Source organism: Dreissena polymorpha, chromosome 7, assembly GCF_020536995.1.
Source record: "Dreissena polymorpha isolate Duluth1 chromosome 7, UMN_Dpol_1.0, whole genome shotgun sequence".
In the NCBI taxonomy this organism is placed as follows: Eukaryota; Metazoa; Mollusca; class Bivalvia; order Myida; family Dreissenidae; genus Dreissena; species Dreissena polymorpha.
Window position 1 is genome coordinate 45872853 of NC_068361.1, and position 22591 is coordinate 45895443.

Here is a 22591-nt window from a genome sequence, read left to right on the forward strand (position 1 = left end):
GAGATGGAAATGGGTTTACCCCAAACTGTTCATTGTTTCATAGATCCAGAAAAATTCAGAACCAGTTTTTCAAGCTGGCATTTAAAGAGAGAAAGTCAGCACAGTCAAATTAAGGATGAAACTTTCTGCCTTAACTGGATTTTCACTAAGAATATACTATCTTATAGCAAAAAAACCCCATAAAAGCGGAAAGTCCAGTCCCTGACTGGATTGTGCAAACTGCACAGGCTAATCAGGAACGACAATTCATGCACGTGCATTAAGCCCGGTTTTCACGGAACAAGCTCAAACAAGAAACCGTCGGAGACGGGTGATGCTCCCCAAAGTGTTTTTTTGTCACAATATTGCACTATATATACAGATAAAAGGAAACATCTTGAGGGGCATAACTTTGGACAAAATAATACGATGGATGGTTTAGCAACTTAAAATTTCAAAGGGCCATAACTCTCTCAATAAATCATCTAACCAGAACCCACAAATAACATGCCCATCTCCTCAAGGTAGTTAAGCTTCCCATAAAGCTTCATTAAAGTCCAGTCAGTAGTTGGGGAGAAATAGCCAACACAAGAATTACACCATATGTACAGTTTATAGAAAATTTCAAAGGGCCATAACTCTGTGAAAAATCATCTGACCATAAACGGCTGATAATATGCACATCTCCTCTTGGTAGTGAAGCTTCCCATAAAGTTTCATTGAATTCCGGTCATTAGTTGCTGAGAAAGGCCAGACAAGAATTGCACTATATGTACAGTTAATGGAAAATTTCAAAGGGCCATCACTCTGTGATAAATCATCCGACCAGAACCCGCTGACAATATGCACATCTCCTCTTGGAAGTGAAGCTTCCCATAAAGTTTCATTGAATTCCGGTCATTAGTTGCTGAGATGCTGAGAAATGGCCCGGACAAAAATTGTGCACGGACGGACACACACACACACACGCACGGACAGACGAAGCGGCGACTATATGCTCCCCCCAAAATAAATTTTGGGGGAGCATGATAAATCAGATTTACATTGAAAAAATAAACATAACTCACCGATAGTGAATTCTCTCTCTTGGCAATGTCAAGTAGGGAACATGCCACTTCCTCGCACACACAATTAGCCCCTGCGCTGGGCACCAAGGCAGCCAATCGATTGACAGTCGAGTAAAGGTCTGACCATGTCTTTAGCATTGCCTTCACCGAGGTCTGATGACAGAGAATATAGTTTCATAGAATATATAAATTTTCTCATCAGAGTTAGGGCCAGTTCATCTTTCTTTCAGTTTTGATCACTGGGGAATCAATTCATTTATTTTATTTAAGAAATGACCAGTAATCTTTTGTGGAAAAATTTTTAAACGAATAAATAAAGTTTGGAAAAAGCAGTTGTAGGGGACTTGATACGTATAACTGCACCTTTAACTTCTCATTATATTTCACATACCTGGTACTTTACTTTACTTAAACTAATGGCATATCAAGGGCATTTGATACATATAAGTGCAATTTTAACTTCTCAATATTTCACATGCTTTCCTGAAACTTACAGCAGGCATGACTGACAGGTTCAGCTTGGCAGGAAACGTAAGGCTTTGCACACAGCAAGAGAAATTACTCTCCAGAGCATCCCCCTGGTTGACTTCATTGGTCTGCAACAGTAGAAATCAGCGATGAAAATCAGTGGTTGCCTGTGAGCCCAGGGCCAGTTGATTTTGGCCTGGGCAACTCAAATTCGTATGTTTGTAGTCGGGCCCGGCAACTAGCTTTTTTAAGCTTGAAACAATGCAGCGCAATTAACCATTTATTAAAAATTGGTGACTGTGGATCATTTATTAGTTTAAAAATGTTAATTCATTAAGGCCTTGGAAATAGTTTGATAAAGACTCATACTAAGGCATAATACACACAAATTGTGTCATGTTAGCAATGTTGGTGTTTATTTTCTTATAAATGTATTTAAAGAAAATTTAGAAAGTCAAACATGAAACACATGACACAATATGTACATGGTACTGGGCTCGTTAGCCTTCAGCTGGGCAACCAAAAGACTAAAGATGTATGCCTCTGTGGGCAACTTAGTGTAACAAGGGCCACATTGGTCCTGAATCGCTCACCTGAACAAATTTAATAGCCTTAGGCCCAATGGTAATTGGCAAGAAACAAATTTTCTTGAACAAATTTTTAGGGGAGCCTTTAAGGATCATCCTTGTAAAAAAAAATGAAAATCCGACAAGCCCTTTCTGACAAGAACATTTTTTAAGGTATTGACCATATATGGGCATGGCGGCCAGCTTGGTTATGTGACCAAATTTTTTTTTAACAATATTTTTTTTTCGTGACGTAGGAATGCTCCACATGAAATTTGGTTGAAATTGGCTCAATGGTTTAGGAGAATATGATCTGCTCAGGTACGCTAAAAACTTAAACATTGAGATAAAAGGAATTTTTGCTTGTTTTGAAGAGATTCCTCCTTTTTCTTAAAATTGACAAGATATCATCGACTAAACAGGCAACCCATGTTTGCAAAAGGATAAATCCTTTTACGAATCAACATATTTTGGACTGAACAATTTCTCAATTTCCCACAATGATTCAACCCTACCAGAGCAATTTCCTAAGCAATAATCACCTTCCATTTTAAAGGAAAAATAATTTCTCATCAACAAAACTACAGCATTAATTGATTTCTGGTAGTTAACCCTTTTCCAAATTGAAAGAGGTTGCAGACGACAAATTAAATTATAATGGATTAAGAAGAAACTGATTTAATAGGGTAGGAAGCATTGTGATGAAAGGAGAAAATGCTAATTTCAGCAATTTCTCCTTTTATTTCAATGATTTCCACAGTCACAAACATTTGCAGAAAGAATTAACTGTTCTGGGTTAAGGGTTTATGTGGTCTGCAGCAAAGCCATCAGAAGAATCGTGTCAGAGAAACCTGGCCTGTAGCCAGCAAATCCTTTACTTTAATAGCACTATTAATTGGAAAAAAGAGTACACTATAATTATTTCTAAATCTGCCATCTCAAGGAGATAATTCTGGACTTAATGGTCCGATGTTGCTCATTTTCGACAGGGCTCGAGTTTTCATTGATATGAAGACACTGTGCAAGTTTGGAAAGAATTGGATGAAAAAATTGGACTTTATTGCATAAACACCATTTTCTCAATTCAAGGGGAGGTAATTCTGTACTTCATGGACCAATAATGCTCATTTTTTGTAGGGTTCGTGTCCTCATTGATGTAAAGACACTGTGCAAATTTGGAAAGGATCGGACAAAAAATGTGGAAGATTTTTGAAAGTTTTCACAAAATAGGCAAAAACGAATAAACATGCAAAGTTCAACGAGCTCCTGCGGCCATGTTTTTTGACGAATCAAATTTCTTTGAACAACTTTTTCAGGGGAGCCTTCAAAGGTCATCCCTGTGAAATTTTTTGTAAATCTGATGAGCGGTTTCTGACAAGAAGATTTTTTAAGGTTTTTACCATATATGGTCATGGCGGCCATCTTGGTTATGTGATCAAATTTTTTTTAACAATTCTTTTGTCCCATGACCTAGGGATGCTCCACATGAAATTTAGTTGAAATTGGCTCAATGGTTTAGTAGAAGAAGATGTTTACAAATTGTTTACAGACAGACAGACAGACAGACAGACGGACGGACGGACGGACGGACGGACGGACGCCGGACGGTGAGTGATCACAAAAGCTCACCCCGAGCTATCGCTCAGGTGAGCTAAAAAGTACGTTCACCCATTATATAAACTAGACAATGCTTATTAAAGAATGAGCACTAAACAATACTAGGAGAGTCTGCATAACAAATGATCAAAATGTAGCATTGTTATTGTCTAATAAGACAGGAGGAGTTTCAATGATAAAATATGCAATATTTTACATTAATAAACGCATCCCATAATCTGGCATCAATACATTGCAGCTGAATAAATTTTTTGTGCAAGGGGAACCATCGGTAAAATTAGATGTCACCTATATCTGCCTGAAGTATTTATGTCATATTTCCACAAATACTTTCATGACAGCAATATGCCTGTGAAATTTACACCTTAACTGCCATGATACATGTATATCCAAAACAATAATGTTTTATCACAACTTGTGTAATTTTTTTCACATTATATGCAATTCAAATGACATACTTCATCAGGGGTTTTTATCTGATTTTGGGGAAAGGGCCTGGCCTTTTTTTAGGGGAAAAAATAGCCCCCCCCCTAGAAAAAGGGGGCATACAAATAGGTGCTCAAATGGGATTTATACAGTATTTTTTTCATTCAAATTTGGGCCTGTAGGGGGCCCATTAACAAAATGTGTACATTTTTCCCAAATGAGATTCAACAATTCCAAATTGATGGTTTAACAAAATTAATAAAAACATATACAAATAAATTTATTCTCAATTTTTTAGCATTTGTTAATAACAAGAGGGCCTGAAAGGCCCAAAGTCGCTCACCTTCAAAGGAACTGACCTGTTCGGTGCAGCCCAAGATGTCATTAGAACAAAATGTTCTTACCAACTTTCATGACTAGTAAACACCCTGGCAGCCACATTTTTCAACAAACCAGAACCATTTTCATACACATCCAAGATATCATTTAAACAAATATACTGACAAAGTTTCATGAAGAAGTCCATATAAGGAAAAATGCCCCGCCCACTGGTGGCCATGTTTTTCAAGCAACTGGAACCATTTTTTTAAACTTGTCCAAAATATCATTGGGACAAATCTTCTGACAAAGTTTCATGATGATAGTACAATAAATATGGCTTCTAGAGTGTTAACAAGGTTTAACTATAGCTTATATATATGGAAAAATGCCAGGCCCCCCTTGGCGGCCATGTTTTTCCACCAACCGGAACCATTTTCGAACTCATCCAAGTATCATTGGGACTAATCTTCTGACCAAGTTTCATGATGATAGGACAATAAATGTGGCCTCTAGAGTGTTAACAAGGTTTTAATAAAGAATGATATAAAGCCATATTAGGAAAAATGCCCCGCCCCCTGGTGGCCATGTTTTTTAAGCAACCGAAACCATTTTCGAACTCATCTAAGATATCATTAGGACAAATCTTCTGACCAAGTTTCATGATGATCGGAAAATAAATGTGGCCTCTAGAGTGTTAACAAGGTTTTACTATAGCCATATAAGGAAAAATGCCCCGCCCCCTGGCGGCCATGTTTTTATACCAACCAGCATCATTTTTGAACTCGTCCACGATATTATTGGGATGAATCTTCTGACCAAGTATCATGAAGATCGGACATAAATGTGGCCTCATAAGTGTTAACAAGATTTTACTATAGCCATATATAGCAATGTAAGGAAACATGCCCCGCCCCTTGGCAGCCATGTTTTTCAAGCAAACGTAACCATTTTCGAACTCATCCAAGATATCATTGAGACCAATCTTTTGACCAAATTTTATGAAGATTGGACAATAAATGTGGCCTCTAGAGTGTTCACAAGGTTTTACGATAGCCATATATAGCCATGTAAGGAAAAATGCCCCGCCCCTTGGCAGCAATGTTTTTCAAGCAAACGTAACCATTTTTAAACTCATCCAAGATATCATTGAGACCAATCTTCTGACCAAATTTCATGAAGATTAGACAATAAATGTGGCCTCTAGAGTGTTAACAAGGTTTTACTAAAGCCATATATGGAAAACTGCCCCGCCCCCTGGTGGCCATGTTTTTTCACCGATCTGGACCATTTTCGAACTCGTCCGAGATGTCCACCAATGTTTTGACCAAGTTTCATGATGATTGGGCAAAAATTGTGACTTCTAAAGTGTTCACAAGGTTTCTCTATAGCCATACAAGGAATACTGCCCCGCCCCCTGGCGGCCATGTTTTTTAACGGACTGGAACCATTTTTGAACTCAACCAACATATTATTGAGACAAACATTTTGACAAAGTTACATGAAGATTGGGCATCAAATGTGACTTCTACAGTGTTCACAAGGTTTTTCTTTTTTTGACCTAGTGACCTAGTTTTTGACCCAGCATGACCCAGTTTCAAACTCAGTCGAGGTCCCAATGTGACAAATCTTCTGACCAAATTTCATGAAGATCAGACAATAAATGTGGCCTCTAGAGTGTTCATAAGGCAAAATGTTGACGACGGACGACGGACAAAAGGCGATCACAAATGCTCACCATGAGCACGTTGTGCTCAGGTGAGCTAAAAAGACAGCAACACAAATTTCCCAATTTAAGCCAAAACAACACAAATTTTCCGGATCCATATGGACCAAGTCCCATTCCCAAAATGGTGAAAAAAATCATAATGGAATATACACTTGTTGGTATTTGAGACGCATTGTGGGAAAACTGTGCTTACTGCATGTGTGTCAAGTGTCATCCCAGATCAGTGTGTTCAGTCCGCACAGGCTTATCAGGGACAGCACTCTCACTTTTATGGAATTTTTATATTAAAAGAACAAAAAGTCTCCTCTTAAAAAAATTCTGTCTCGGCGGAAAGTGGCACCCTTGATTATCCTGTGAAGATTGCCTACTCTGGTATGATTCTTTACGCATATTCATTAAGCCTAATTTTCTCCGAACAAGTCTCATTTTTAATTATTACCTGTGTGATATTCTCCATCAACACCTGCACAACTGTGCTCCACAGCCGCCATGCAGTCTCCTTGTTCTCAAGACACTCAAAGTTCGAACTCAATAACTCGAGCACTGACTGAAGAAATTCTAGTGTGGTAGTCGAGTGTCCGGAGCGACTCGAGACCAGAGCACTAAACACGCTGTGATAGACCTCAGCCTCTTGGCTCGATTCTAGCAGATTTGGCGTCAGAAGCAGGCTGAGCAAGAATAAGGCTGGCGTGCCCTGAAAAAGATGGCGGACATTTTAAGTATGCTGATCAGGGCTCCACGTAGGATTTAACCCTTTGCATGCTGGGAAATTTGTCTTCTGCTAAAATGCGTCTGCTGAATTTCTAAAATTAGCATTTTCTTCGATTTTTTTTCAAAGAATACTATCAGAATAAAAAACAGTTTGGATCCTGATGAGACACCACGTTCTGTGGTGTCTCATCTGGATCCAAACTGTTTGCAAAGGCCTTCAAAATTCGGTTCCCGCACTGAAAGGGTTAAAAAGGACAAGGTGCTATTTTGTCAAAATGGTGCATGAGGTCATATTATCCATGTGAAATATTCTCAATATAGCTTGTGTGCTGCATATGTTTTCTTTCAAACATGTTTATCTATAATTTATAAATCTATTTAATTTAGAGAATTGATAGAGAATTAAGAAAAAAAATAAGCAAATTCATTGAATTGATATCCCCCGTTATAACTACAAAGTTTGTGACAGACGGATGGACAGACAGACGGACAACACCAAACCTTTATCTGTTTAAAATCTCGATAAAATGCTGTGAAATAATGTAATTAAATGATAAAGGGCATGATGGGTGTCCGAGGGGGAAGGGTGGGACCTTGGAGCAGGAGGGTCCTGTGCCCTTCCAATAAGGCCTTGCTAAAGCTCTTCTGAATCATCATAAAGTTCATATTTTTCTCAAATAAAATGTTACTTTATGTTTCAGTACCTGTATAAATGCATGACAGGTATTGACACTTATTTAACCACTTCCCACTCAGATATGCATTTTAATAAGGTTTTAGACGCTCAGAAAATCAAAATTTATTAAGGACCTCTCATACTGGTTTCAACTTGTAAAAGTGTCATTTGCAACTCTTAATACTGATGAGCAGCAAACAAAAGTAACAGCAAACAGCACAAAACCTGAACAGCTTCGAGTTATTTGCAGGCTGTTCTGTGCTTTCATCCTGGTTGCATACAGCTATTTTAACCCTTTCAGCGCTGGAACCAAATTTTAAAGGCCTTTGCAAACAGTTTGGATCCAGATGAGACGCCACAGAACGTGGCGTCTCATCTGGATCCAAACTGTTTGCTATTCTGATAGTATTCTTTGAAAAAAATAGAAGAAGTGCTAATTTAAGAAATTCTGCAGACGACATTTAAGCAGACGACAAATTTCCCAGCATGCAAAGGGTTTAACTTTGCTTCTGAGCAGGAAAGGGTTTAGACCATTTCAGTTTGGCTGAACCTTTTAATTTTAGTTTTGGTTTCATCAGGTCAGGCTATTAAGTGTGCAACATGTTGTGGCAAAATATAATTATTGCATCGAAAGCCTGAGATCTTTGACAACACTTGTAAGTCCGTTTTCTGGGTAGAACCAGTAACAGTACTCCAAGAGTGGGGATGGAACTTCCTGATCGCCAGGTGAACAGCATATCCACTAAACCACTGAGGATTCTTATGATTGCAGGTCAATTTTGGCTACGAGTCTAAATTAACAAATTTATACGAGGGAAAGATGGACTTACAGTATTTTATCCTTCAAATTCTGGCCGTTTAATACAAAATTTCCAATGCAAACAAGTATATATTTTTCGCAACTGGGACCAAAAAACTCCTAATTTAAGGTTTCCACATTTTTTGTTTATTTTTTAAAATAAATCTCAATATCCAGCTCTTTAAAACCTCAGTAAATACAATATTGAAAACATTTGTTCGCAATAACCCTTATTTTCCAATTTGTGTCAAAATAAGGTGATTAAAGGGACCCAGCCCCATTCCCAAAATGGTGAAAAACAACATGGACTTACATTCACCATCTCTCCTGTGCCTACGCTGTATGCAGTGGATCCAAGCACTTTCTTGGGCAACGAACACAGCTCTTTAAACATTTTCTGAAAAAAAATTACAAGACGGCCATGATGGCCCTGAATCGCTCACCTAACTAACCAAATACAATCCCAACCCAGATTTCATTAAGATTAACATTCTGACCAAATTTCATAAAGATTAGATGAAAACTGTGACCTCTATTGTCTACACAAGGTTTTTCTATTATTTGACCTAGTTCTTGACCTAGTGACTTAGTTTTTAACCCTGGATGAACCCAAATACAATCCCAACCTAGATTTTATCAAGATAAACATTCTGACTAAATTTCATTAAGATTGGATGAAAACTGTGACCTCTACTGTCTACACAAGCTTTTTCTATTATTTGACCTAGTTTTTGACCTAGTGACCTAGTTTTTGACCCCAGATGACCCAAATACAATCCGAACCCAGATTTCATCAAGATAAACATTCAGACAAAATTTCATAAAGATTGGATGAAAACTGTGACCTCTACTGTCTACACAAGGTTTTTCTATTATTTGAACTAGTTTTTGACCTAGTGACCTAGTTTTTGACAACTGTGACCTAAACTGTCTACACAAACAAATTGTTGACAGACGCACACACGCACGCACACACATATGGACGCACACACATACGGACGCCGGACATCACACGGTCACATAAGCTCACCATGTCACTTTGTGACAGGTGAGCTAAAAAAAGGATGGAGTTTTTCAACATCGCTGTGAAAAAGGTGTTGGGCCCTTTAGAAGGAAAAACTGTGGTTGATACACGAGATTATACTGTTTCACTACCTTAATAAATTATTGTTTGGTTTTGGAAAAAAAATGATCAAAATCAATCCTACATTTTAAGCAAGGGGTTAAAGCGAACAGAAACCCAGCAACTGAAAACAATTTTAGTAATGGATTTTTTTGCTGGAGGAAAAACTAGGATGATCACATACCAAAACACAACTAGGATGATCACATACCAAGACCACATCGAGGCTGAAATGTCTCGACAGCACGACAACCTGGAACCTCAACAGCAAGGTGCTCAGAGCGTCTCGTATGTCAAGTTTCACCGAGCTGTCAATGGCCGACCTCATGTGGCCCACGAGCCGCTCCCATATGTGCAACACCAGCCACTCTGTGGAAAGAGCAGACTTGTTCTATTAAAATTTACTTTAAACCTTTTATTTTTAGCTCGATCGCAAAAAAGCCAAAGGTTTACAGATGTTTTTTAACTTATATAACAGACCCCGAATATCGGCGTCTTCCCCCCACCAAACTAGACTATTTTTCCCCTTTCCTGACCAAATAATTCCCCCTAAAATAAAAAAAAGGTTGTTTTTTTTTTTTTTTTTAATAGAAAGATGTGTCTCATGATTATAATATCTCAATTCCATTTCAATTTAATCTTGTCAAACGTACTAAATTATGAAACAAGAGTTCCGCGGTCAGAGATGACCGCATTGAAGCCGGATTTTTTATTTAAATGACAGGAAAGTACCTTTCGTGTTTTTGTCAATGCAATACTTAAATTACTGAAATATTGTTCAAAGGTCAAAATGAAATGTAAGTACTTTTCAAGGCATGAGCAAACCTTGTGTTATGTTTTGAATGCATGCATATACATGAACAACAATAACATTTAAGGTCACAAATATGAACTTGAATTGACAACAAAGCTACCCCAACAAAGTGAAACAGCAAAAATTATAATATTTTAGAGCCCTTTCACATTTGAAGTTGCCGCAACTGTGAACCTCAATTGAATGTCCTTGAAATTACCAGTGGTAAGCATACCAAAGTTAAATCATGAAAAAAATATTCACATTTAAGGTCACTGTCAATTGAAAGACTTTAAAATGACCAGTTGTTCTCTTGACCAGTGGTCATCTGTTAGTCATGGCAAAGTCCATGTCCAAGCATACCAAAGTTAAAACAACTTTTAATTTTTAACATTCAAGGTCACAGTGACCTTGACCTTCAATGACCTTAAAATGACCAATTGTCATCTACTACTGCTGGCCAACCTTCATGTCCAGTTTGAAGACTGTAAGTCCAAGCATAAGAAAGTTATACCATGAAATAAGAATTTTAACATTTTTACATTCAAGGTCACGGTGACCTTGACCTTAAAATGACCAGTGGTCATCTACTAGTTCTGGCCAACCTTCATATCAAGTTTGAAGACTCTAGGTCTAAGCATACCAAAGTATTAACAACTTTAACATATTTACATCCAAGGTCACAGTGACCTTGACCTTCAAATGAATGACCTTGAAATGACCAGTGGTCATCTAAGTGTGCTTGCAAACCTTTACGTCAAGTTTGAGATTCTAGGTCCAAGCATACCAAAGTTACAACAATTTTAACATTTTAACATTTAAGTTCACAGTGACCTTGACCTTCAAATGAATGACATTGAAATGAATGACCTTGAAATGACCAGTGGTCATCTAAGTGTGCTTGCAAACCTTTACGTCAAGTTTGAGATTCTAGGTCCAAGCATACCAAAGTTATAACAATTTTAACATTTTAACATTGAAGGTCACAGTGACCTTGACCTTCAAATGAATGACATTGAAATGAGCAGTGGTGATCTTCTAGTACTGGCCAACCTTTATGTCAAGTTTGAAGACTCTAGGTACAAGCATACCAAAGTTATAACATGGAATAAGAACTTTAACATTTTTACCTACCAAAGTTATAAGAACTTTAACATTTTTACATTCAAGGTCACAGTGACCTTGACCTTAGAATGAATGACCTTGAAATGACCACTGGTCATCTAAGTGTGCTTGCAAACCTTCATGTCAAGTTTGAAGACTCTATGTCCAAGCATACCAAAGTTATAACAATTTTAACATTTTAACATTGAAGGTCACAGTGACCTTGACCTTCAAATGAATGACATTGAAATGACCAGTGGTCATCTTCTAGTACTGGCCAATCTTTATTTCAAGTTTGAAGACTCTAGGTACAAGCATACCAAAGTTATAACATGAAATAAGAACTTTAACATTTTTACATTCAAGGTCACAGTGACCTTGACCTTCAAATGAATGACCTTGAAATGTCCAGTGGTTACTTACTAGTTCTGGCCAACCTTCATGTCAAGTTTCAAGACTCTAGGTCCAAGCATACCAAAGTTATAACAACTTTAACATTTTTACATTCAAGGTCACAGTGACCTTGACCTTCAAATGAATGACCTTGAAATGTCCAGTGGTTACTTACTAGTTCTGGCCAACCTTCATGTCAAGTTTCAAGACTCTAGGTCCAAGCATACCAAAGTTATAACAACTTTAACATTTTTATATTGAAGGTCACAGTGACCTTCACCTTCAAATGAATGACCTTGAAATGACCAGTGGTCATCTGTTAATCCTGGCCAACCTTCATGTCAAGTTTGAAGACTCTAGGTCCAAGCATACCAAAGTTATACCATGAAATAAGAACTTTAACATTTTTACATTCAAGGTCACAGTGACCTTGACCTTCAAATGAATGACCTTGAAATGACCAGTGGTTACTAACTAGTTATGGCCAACCTTCATGTCAAGTTTCAAGACTCTAGGTCCAAGCATACCAAAGTTATAACAACTTTAACATTTTTTATATTGAAGGTCACAGTGACCTTGACCTTCAAATGAATGACCTTGAAATGACCAGTGGTCATCTGTTAATCCTGGCCAACCTTCATGTCAAGTTTGAAGACTCTAGGTCCAAGCATACCAAAGTTATACCATGAAATAAGAACTTTAACATTTTCGAGCACGCCGCCACCCCGCCCGCCCGCCCGCCCCCCCGCCCGCCCGACAACATCAATCTATAAGCCGAGATTTTTTCGAAAAAAATCCGGCTAAAAAGCAATGAATATAGTGCAAACATGTACAAATGTAATAATTAGAGAGTAAGTAAACAAATCCCCCAAAGTGGAAAATCACGCGTCAATTTTCCCCCACATAAGCGCTAAAGGCCCCATCCCCCAAAACCCCCGAAAAAACCTGAAATGTTGGGTTAAAAGAGAGATCATGCAAGTTTATCGGAAACTAATATTGAATAAATGAATTGGTTAGTTATGTTTGTACCATTTAAGGGCAACACTCGCCAAAAAGTTGTATTTTACCGATAATATCAATTACCGGACCTCTAGCCTATCCTCACATAAAAAATGATCAGTTATGTTCAACTTATGCATTTTTGTGGCGTCATAATTTTGGTTGCAAATGTGCGTACTCTGTTTGGTCAACAGATAATTTGTTTCACATTTTAATGCAAAAGTATACATGACAATTATGGAAAACAATGTTACTGTTCTCTTTGCAAAAACAAGGGTACTGCAACATAAGATTTAAATAAGAAGCAATGACTTTAATGCAAAAAGTGTTTTTATTACATTTTCCCCAAAATTGCTTATTTCGTAAGATTTTTCCCCTTTTCACCAGCCCCAGCGACTTCCCCTTTTCCTAAAAAAAAAACCTGGCTTATTAAAACGCTATCGAGTCCGTTCCAGTGGTACCAGTCCTTATTGTCTTTTCGGGAGAACGCTCCCACAATGGGGATCAAACTCATGACCTCCGGGATGCTGGGCAGACATAATATCCACTACAGCATGACAACCTTACAGTTTTTATTTAAGTTTTCTATTTTCTATTGAAGTTTTTAAAATGGAAATATAGGGGTGGGTTATGATTGTTGCTGTTATTTCTTCACAAAATATGAAAATCAGGGAAATGTAGTTTAGGTTTGTTTTTTTATTTCAAGTTTTTAAGGTGGCGAGGGAAGACTATTGATTGTTGGTGTGGTTTGCACAGAAAAAATGAAAATCCGGAAAATGTTGTTTGTGTGTTTTTTACATTACATTTTGCAAACAAAAGATGAAAAGAGTAGAAAAACGGGCATATTTTATACCTTGTTATTTTACTTAGCTCAACAAGACCAAATGGATTCATGCTCTACAACAATCAAGCAGAGATGGTAATAGAGTACTCAAAGGACATCAAACGTACCTGGAATTGTGGAGCCGAGGCTAGAAAACAGGTCAGTTGCCGTGGTAATGAACAGTGTAGACTGCTTGATGAAGAATGTTGGCCCTGTCACCACCTCCTGGCGCAGGCAATCTGTAGGGTACATAGATCATACTGTGTGAAAAAACGGCTGTTTTTTTTTGCTTGCCAAATTGTCTGCATTGTAAAGCAAATTGGCAAAAACTACAAAACTATCCTGCAATGCAATAATAACCAATATGTTACAAGTCTAATGGCTATACAAAGCCTAAAAAGTGCTGAGAGTTACTCATGTATATCAGCAAATCCCATCTCCCAAAAAGTTTTTTTGTTTTGAAGAAGGAAACCACCCAAGTGACTGTTTAAAATTCGACATTGAAGTCTTCCAAATTTGTTATTGTTTTGGTAAATAAATGCAAAATTTACTTTTGTTCCCTTTCCAGCTCTATGTACCGTAATGAACCTTACTATAATATTGAAAAGGCATAATTCTGTATTAGACTTAAAACAAAGATAAATTAGTCCAGCATTTGAATATAGACAGACTTCCACTGATTATATCATTGACAAAATCTTCTACATGACAAATGAAGCAGATAGAGGTGTTCATTTACAACATTGACTCAAAATTAAAGTGATTCTTGAATAGTCCAATTAAAAGCATATCCTTTATTCTAAGACCTAAGTCTAAAAATTGTTTGGTTAATACGAACCCCCCAGATCTCGTCACAAAACTAATGAAAAAACTCTGACACCGTATGAAGCAATAACAAGCAAATTCGTTGAATTGATATCCCCCGCCAATATGCTTCTGGACACTAAAGTATTATATTTGACACTCAAAAAAGCATTTACAAAGGGCCATAACTCCGTTATTAATAGATGGTGTACGCCATTTGGCATGCATCATCCTTTTACCCATATACATACTCATACCAAGTTTCAATGAAATCCACCAAAGCACTTCCAAGATAAGGCTCCGGACGGACGGACGGAAAGACGCCAAAACAATATCCCTCCGCCTATGGCATGGGATAATTACCGCGGTATCTGCGCTTATGCTATGTTGAAACAGCGCTTATGCTATGTTGAAACAGCGCTTATGCTATGTTGAAACAGAGGCATAACTATGGCAAATGTTAACCCAGGATATTGTTTAACCTAGGATAATACAAATTCTGAAACAGTAAAGACAGACAAACAGACAAGTGTTATCCAGATTACACCAGTATACCTCCATTTCATCGTACAGGTGGTATAACAGATAAGTGTTAACTCCATTAAATCGGAAAGTGTCTGCCCTCATTAGTCAGTGCGAACTGCTCACACTAATCGGCAGGGGTGTGATTTATGAATTACCTCAGGGGAGATAATGCCCCCCCCCCCACCCAACAGAGTTCAACTTAACTCTTCATTTGTATACAGATCAAGCAAAGATCACAACCCCAATTGCAAAATTAGTTTGACATTGAAAGGGAAGAATTCAGCTGAAAGGAGGTAAAATCACACCCCTGAACCTGTGATGACACTTTACGCACATGCATTTAGCCCAGTTTTCTCAGAACACGGTTCACTGTCCTCTACACACCTAGCTGGTAGTGGAGGTCCTTCCAGCCGCTGCATGGTACGCCAAGAAAGTGTGCCAGAGCCTCGCAGCCCAACAGCTGTGTCGTCGGGAAAGTGAAGTTCTGTGATGCGCCGGCTGGACTCAGCAGCGTGAGGTGAGGAGTTGCCGGGCTCGACGGGTTGGGCAGCATTTCTGGATTTGCATAAAGTATTTCGCTGATTAGCCTGTGCAGTCTGCACAGGCTTATCAGGAAAAAAACACTTTCCGTCTAAACTGGGTTTTTTGTTAGATGACACTTCCTTTAAACAGAAAAATGCCATAAAAAGCGTGAAGTGGATATCTGAAAAATCTTGAAAATATTGCTTGATAATATACCTTTTAAATGATAATTAACAGTGCTCCAGCTAGGATTGCAAAAGGGCAAGGTGCTTTTTTGTCAAAAGGGAATGTAAGCCAGCGCAGTCATATTATCCTTGTGTTATATTTTCGATATGTTGTGTTATAAATTTCATACTACATGTATTTTCATTTAAAACGTATTTTCTATAATTAATACAACAAGCTTCAATGTATAAATTTAGATACATTTCTTGTTACTATTGTTCAAATATAATGTACGATACTGAGATCCGTTCAAAAAAAGGGCAAGGAAGGCTTTGTGAGGGCAGTGTTGGCCCTAGGGGCAACAGGTTGCTTCGTCCTTCCAGTTAGGCCTAGCTGAATCACTGTACATGAAAGCTGCATATCAAATGTGATGTCAAATGTTTTCACCAAAATATATCGATTCTCAACAATGCAGTGGGAAGCCTGTTGTGTCACAATCGGCCTTTATCGTGGGCCAAAATGAAATAATACCGTTCTGACTGAGGAGTAAATTAGGTCGAAAACCACATTCTACACATAGATGGTGATGTCACTAAATTTTTACCGGTGTGGACACAATGACGGGAACCAGTCATGTTTACATGAATTTTTTTTTACTCAACAAAATTTTTAAGTCATGCATATTTTCTTTTTTTCATGTGTATTTTAAGCACATTCACATCTTATCTGGCCCTCTAGAGCCAGGCTTGTTTTTCGTATCACGAGTTGCACTCTTATACAGATTATTAGACAAATATTGAAGGAACAGGTCACCATACTTGGAGTTGCGGTGAGTGCTTTCTGACCAGAACTGCCTCCATAGACACAGAACTGCAGTAGTGGTACACAAACCTGTGGATAGATGAATATGAGCCACGCTGTGGAAAATCAGGGCTTAATGCATATGCTTAGTTTTGTCCCAGAGTAGCCTGTGCAGTCGGGCTAATCAGGGACAACACTTTCTGCCAACACTTGCTTTTTTTAAAATAGAAAATACTTCCTTTAAATGATAAATACAAGCCAAAAGTGTCGCCCCAGATAAGCCCAACAGCACAGACTTATCTGGGACAACCCTTTACACGCATTTAACCCCATTTGCCAAGAGGGAGGCAAAAATGCAAAACTTAAGGTACACAGTCACAACAGTGCAACACATAAAACTGAAAATCTTATATGAAATTCCATAATAATACAATTTAACACAGGAAAATTGTTGTTCTGACTCAATGTCAGATCAACACTAGCTATACATATGGATAACAACAACTTTACATGCATGAATTCCATTTACAAATTAAAGAAGTTTGCTTAGTTAAGTTTTGTTCTATCGGAGTTGACAAACGTATGTTTTAAAACAAGAAAAATAGGCATATATAAACTATGCCCAGGCCTTTTGAAATTTAATTTAAGATTGATTAATTCTTGAAGATTTTTTTATAAGAGTTTTGTTACAGTGACCTTTACCCCCCCCCCCCCCATGCAGGATAATGACCCTCATACTTGGGAATCATTCCTTGACCCCACCCCACCATACATTGCTTTGAATTGAACCTTGCAGGGCATTGAAGAGAACTGACCAACCTCATTGCAGCAAACATAACCTTTTTTTTGTACCAATTACCCACTCACTTGCTAAAAATTGACCCACACCCCCCTGATCTCATTGCAACAATTACCCACTCACTCGCAAAAAATTGACCCACGACCCCCTGCTCCCATTGCAACAATTATCCACTCACTCGCAAAAAATTGACCCACGACCCCCTGCTCCCATTGCAACAATTACCCACTCACTCGCAAAAAATTGACCCCCTGCTTCCATTGCAACAATTACCTGCTCACCTTGCAAGCGAATGACCCCTCCCCCCCCCCTACACACACACAAACCATTGCATGGAATTGAACCCACAGCAGGACATTGCCCCCCCCCCCCCCCCCCCCCCCCCCCCCCCAGAAAAACCTTCTACTTCCGCAAATCATTCCTAACAAATCAAAGTTTGCCGAGAGTTAAGTGTCGAGCAGCCAGATGTAATGCCATCCACCCCCAACCTTCCAATTCTACAAATCATTCCTACCAAATCAAAGTTTGCAGAGAGTTTGTTGTCGAGCAGCCAGATGTAATGCCACCAGACTTTCACCTTCTCCAGGGCCAGACATTCATTCTTAGCGTTGTTAAACCTGAGAGCTTGCATCACCAGCTTCACCATCTTGGGGTCTTGAAGGAAATCTACAACAATATGATGAAACAATAATAAGTAACTGAATCAACAGTCCGTATCAACCAGGGGCATGAATGAAACCTGAAAAAATATCATGATGAAACAATAACAAGCAGCTGAATCAACAGTCTGTATCGACCAGGAGCATGAATGAAACCTGAAACAATATCATGATGAAACAAAAACAAGCAGCTGATTCAACAGTCTGTATCGACCAGGGGCATGAATGAAACCTGAAACAATATCATGATGAAACAATAACAAACAGCTGAATCAACAGTCCGTATCAAACATGGGCATGAATGTCACCTGAAACAATATCATGATCTAACATAACAAGCAGCTAAATCAACAGTCTGTATCGACCAGGAGCATGAATGGACAAGGGAACATTTTATGAGATTTGTTATAAAATTACTTTACGGACAAAGTGCAATTACAATATCATAAGAAGTTTGAAAAATAGAAGATTTTTGGATCCATTCGCATGTACCTGGTAAATCATGTTTGTGATTCATGAGAAAAAAACCTTGGCTTAATACTGTGTGCTGCCAGGAATGCCGCAAAAATATTTTTCTAAAATCTGAATCACTGTTCTGTTATCTTTTGTCTAATGGCTGATATCCAAACAAAATTTGCTGAAAAAAAACAACAACAGAATAAGAAATATAATAAAACAAGGGCTGTGTTTGTGAAACACAATGCCCCCTACTGCACTTTGAAGCCTCACGGCAGCTATATTAAAAACAAGGTTACATTTTGAATGTAAAGGTCACGGTGACCTTGACCTTTGACCTAGTGACCTCAAACAATGTTTGTTTGTAGAGCTCAATGAGATGCATGCACATGTGAAGTTTAAAAAACATAGACCCAAGAGTTTTCATTTTATGAGCAAGGTTAAAGTTTTGGGACAGACCCACACATATAATGACAGACAGACAGGCCAAAAACAATATACCCCCTGATAATTCGATCTGGGGGCATAAAAAGTTGCAGACAGATTTGTACTTTAGGTGCCTGCATAGCAATCAGGCGGTCCCAGTTTCTATCCCCTTGCTGGGATTGTCCCAAGATCTTATGAAAAGACACCAAGTACAAGTTATACCGAGAACATGGACTCAATTGTCACAACAGGGGTTAGGCTTTCGATGCAAGAAAGCTATTATGTATATGAGCCTTGTTCTGGACATTATGGGCTTCATGCGTGTGCTTAACTCTCTCAGTGCGGGAACCGAATTTTGAAGGCCTTTGCAAACAGTTTGGATCCAGATGAGAGGCCACAGAACGTGGCGTCTCATCAGGATCCAAACTGTTTGCTATTCTGATAGTATTCTTTGAAAAAAGTTGAAGAAAATGCTAATTTTAGAAATTCTGCAGATGACATTTTAGCAGACGACAAATTTCCCAGCATGCAAAGGCTTAAAGTGTTGTGCCTGATTAGCCTCAGCAGTCTGCACAGGCTAGTTAGGGACGACACTTTCCTTATACACTGGATTTCTGGTTAGAAAAGACTTTCTTTCAACTAAATATTCCATGAATTGCGGAAAGTATTGTCACTGATAAGCCTGCACAGGCCAATCTAGAGATCACATTTAATGCACGTGCATTAAGCCCCATTTTCCCCAATTGCAGCTTCTATGTTGAAACTAAATAATGAATTAGTTTAAACCTATTTATTTTAGCTCGATTTCATCAAAAGCCTCAGGCTTATAGAAACACTCTCGAGTCCGTTTCCTGGGCCTGTAACAAGTACTTAAGTGTCTTTGGGGAAGATCTAGGGAACGCTCCCCGAGTGAGGATAGAGCCTGTGAACTCTTGATCGCTAGGCGAACACCTTATCCATGGAAAATAACAATGGATTACTGACTAGGATTGAGGCTGAAGTTGTCAATGAGCTGCTGCCAAGCCTGCAGAGCGGCCATCCTCGGCTCGATGGTGCCGACACAACGCAGTCCCATCTCCACCACGGGTAGGACCATATTCAGGTTGCTAGACGAGTGGAGCTCCTAGAAAACAAGTGTTGTGACATTTTATATCCAGTGGAACTCCTGTTAAACATGACTTGTTACATCTTTCATCCCTGGAGCTTTTGTAAAACAAGTGTTGTGACATTTTACATCATATGTCCACATATTTCCACAAAACTCATAAGGAAAGGGCTTTTTTTCTGGACTTTGTGAAGCGGCTTTTGGTTCTCAATTTTAGAAAAAACGAGTCGTAAACTTTTCGAAATTGTGATACAAACTTCTAAAAATTGCTTTAAATGAGTCACCAACATTTCAAAATTGTGAAAATTTTAGTGGCAAATATCCCAAAATGTAAAAAAAACCCACACAAAAAGCCATTTCCTAGGAAGGAAAAAAGCCCTGTTAGGACATTTCTTCAATTAATAAAATTCCTTTACTCTCTGGTGACTATTTAATGTTTAGGTCTTTAACATTAGGATGTTTCAAACGAGTTAAGTAAGTAAATTTTCTCCTTTAGTTAGGCGAAAAAGGTTCGTTCGGCAGAGAAAATGTGACCTGAAGTTGTAATTAAGGTACAACTTAAGTGATTCTTTTCCTGAGGCTGTTTGTGAACACAGGTCCAACACCTACAACATTATAAACCTCAAACCATCTCTGAGATGAAAACTTTCATATCTGGGCCTTTATTCACTCCAAGAGTATTACACTCAACAGTAAAGACAACACTAACTGCCACTGAGACCATAGACAACGTACTTCAGGGTTTTAATATACACAAGTTACCAACCATGCTCAAGCCCTTAACAAATTGACTTGAACATGGCGTGACAATGCTATCATTTGATTATTCAAACATTTGAATATTTGTTGCCATTCCTAGTTATTCCTATTCATTTTGTTGCATTTAACATGCATGAGCAAATCACATCCAAAGTCAAAATGGACACGGATGTATTTATCAAAGGAGACCTCATTACCTTTCCAAACATCTGTACCAGAATACCCCACGTCTTGAGCGCGTACACCTGCTGTGAATCATTCATCAGGGCCTTAAGGTCGGGTATGATGGTCTGAAATTCACACAACTTGTTCATAGGAATCAAATCACTAGAGCAGGGATAGCCAAACCTTGTTTCAACACAGTGTTAATTCGAGCAGACAAATAATGATCGGGCATGGAATTATCGCAATTGAAACATGCTCCCTCAAACATTTATGCAACTAAAATGACACAATTTTTCTTTTCTTTCTTTGTTTGTTGATATATTTCTGGATATATATATTGGCGCTGAAAAATTGAAGCGGCACTTTAAAAAAAATTCAATATCGTAATAATCTAGGCAGTGTTTTTCCTTCTTTATAAAGTGCCGGTTAATGACACTTACCCAATAGGGAAAAAACATAAATTTCCCAATAGCTGTTACAAGAAGATGTGTTTGTGAAACACTATGTCCCCCTATATGACGTTTGACCTTGGAAGATGACCTTGACCTTGACCCTTCACCACTCAAAATGTGCAGCTCCATGAGATACACATGCATTTCAAATATAAAAATGCTAGCTTCAATATTGCAGAAGTGACATTACATGAGCAATTTTAACCCATATATTTGACCTTGAAGGATGACCTTGACCTTTCACCACTCAAAATGTGCAGCTCCATGAGATACACATGCATGTCAAATATTAAGTTGCTATCTTGAATATTGACATATGGCAAAAGTGTACATTAAATGAGCGATTTTGACCCATATATTTGACCTTTGACCTTGAAGGATGACCTTGATCTTTCACCACTCAAAATGTGCAGCTCCATAAGCATGCCAAATATCAAGTTGCTATCTTGAATATTGAAATATTGCAAAAGTGTACATTAAATGAGCGATTTTGACCCATATATTTGACCTTTGACCTTGAAGGATGACCTTGACCTTTCACCACTCAAAATGTGCAACTCCATGAGATACATATGCATGCCAAATATCAAGTTGCTATCTTCAATATTGCAAAAGTTATCGCAAATGTTAAAGTTGGCGCAAACAAACCAACAGACTAACAGACAGGGCAAAAACAATATGTCCCCCACTACTATAGTGGGGGACATAAAAATTCCCAATTGAAGGTTTAAAAAAATAAAATCATATTCTAAAATAATGACAATCTTGTTTGTTGCCCCTAAAAAACCGCAAAGAACATTCAAATTTAAATAAATTTCATTATTAATTATTCAAATTTATCAATAAAACATTCAAAGTTTTTCATGGGTATTGGTTATTAATATTTCCAAAATATAGCAAATAAGTGTTGAATGGTTGGTGAAGAGATCTTCTTAAATTCCCCTTTTAGCCCAAAACAACGAGAAATTCCCCCCTTCTAAGGGCCCCAGCCCAAATCCCCCAAATTGTAGAAAGGGCCCTGGTGTCAGAAAAAGCCTCAAGTGAGAACCTACCTCCATATCAGTCAGTGTTTGTTTTCACCATTTTCATAATGGGGCCTTTTGCATTGGGAAACAAGAGCTGTCACCATAGTATGACTTATGCCCCAAAAAAACGCTTGATAGAAGTTATGAGCTTTTTTCGAAACCTAAACGCAGATTTCGAAACCTAAATGCGGACCCTAACTTCAAGGTCAAGGTCACAGGGGTAATTTTTTGTGTGCGTATGGAAAGGCCTTGTCCATATACACATGCATACCAAATATGAAGGTTATATCTCAAGGGACATAGAAGTTGTGAGCATTTTTCAAAACCTAAACGCTGA

At 38.2% G+C, this 22591-nt stretch overlaps 1 protein-coding gene across 2 annotated transcripts in view; it reads right to left on the reverse strand.

Annotated features, from left to right (window-relative positions):
* Window positions 1-22591, reverse strand: part of LOC127839208 (telomere-associated protein RIF1-like) — a 73038-nt gene that overhangs the window by 33322 nt on the left and 17125 nt on the right. For both annotated transcript variants that reach the window (XM_052367481.1, XM_052367480.1), the window contains exons 7-17: window positions 20810-20902; window positions 19733-19871; window positions 17722-17873; window positions 16426-16498; window positions 15305-15475; window positions 13720-13830; window positions 9691-9848; window positions 8670-8753; window positions 6610-6864; window positions 1541-1642; window positions 1047-1199 (exon numbers count right to left, since the gene is read on the reverse strand). In XM_052367481.1, the coding sequence (XP_052223441.1) occupies window positions 1047-1199; window positions 1541-1642; window positions 6610-6864; window positions 8670-8753; window positions 9691-9848; window positions 13720-13830; window positions 15305-15475; window positions 16426-16498; window positions 17722-17873; window positions 19733-19871; window positions 20810-20902 (1491 nt within the window). The remainder of the gene's footprint in view (window positions 1-1046; window positions 1200-1540; window positions 1643-6609; window positions 6865-8669; window positions 8754-9690; window positions 9849-13719; window positions 13831-15304; window positions 15476-16425; window positions 16499-17721; window positions 17874-19732; window positions 19872-20809; window positions 20903-22591) is intronic.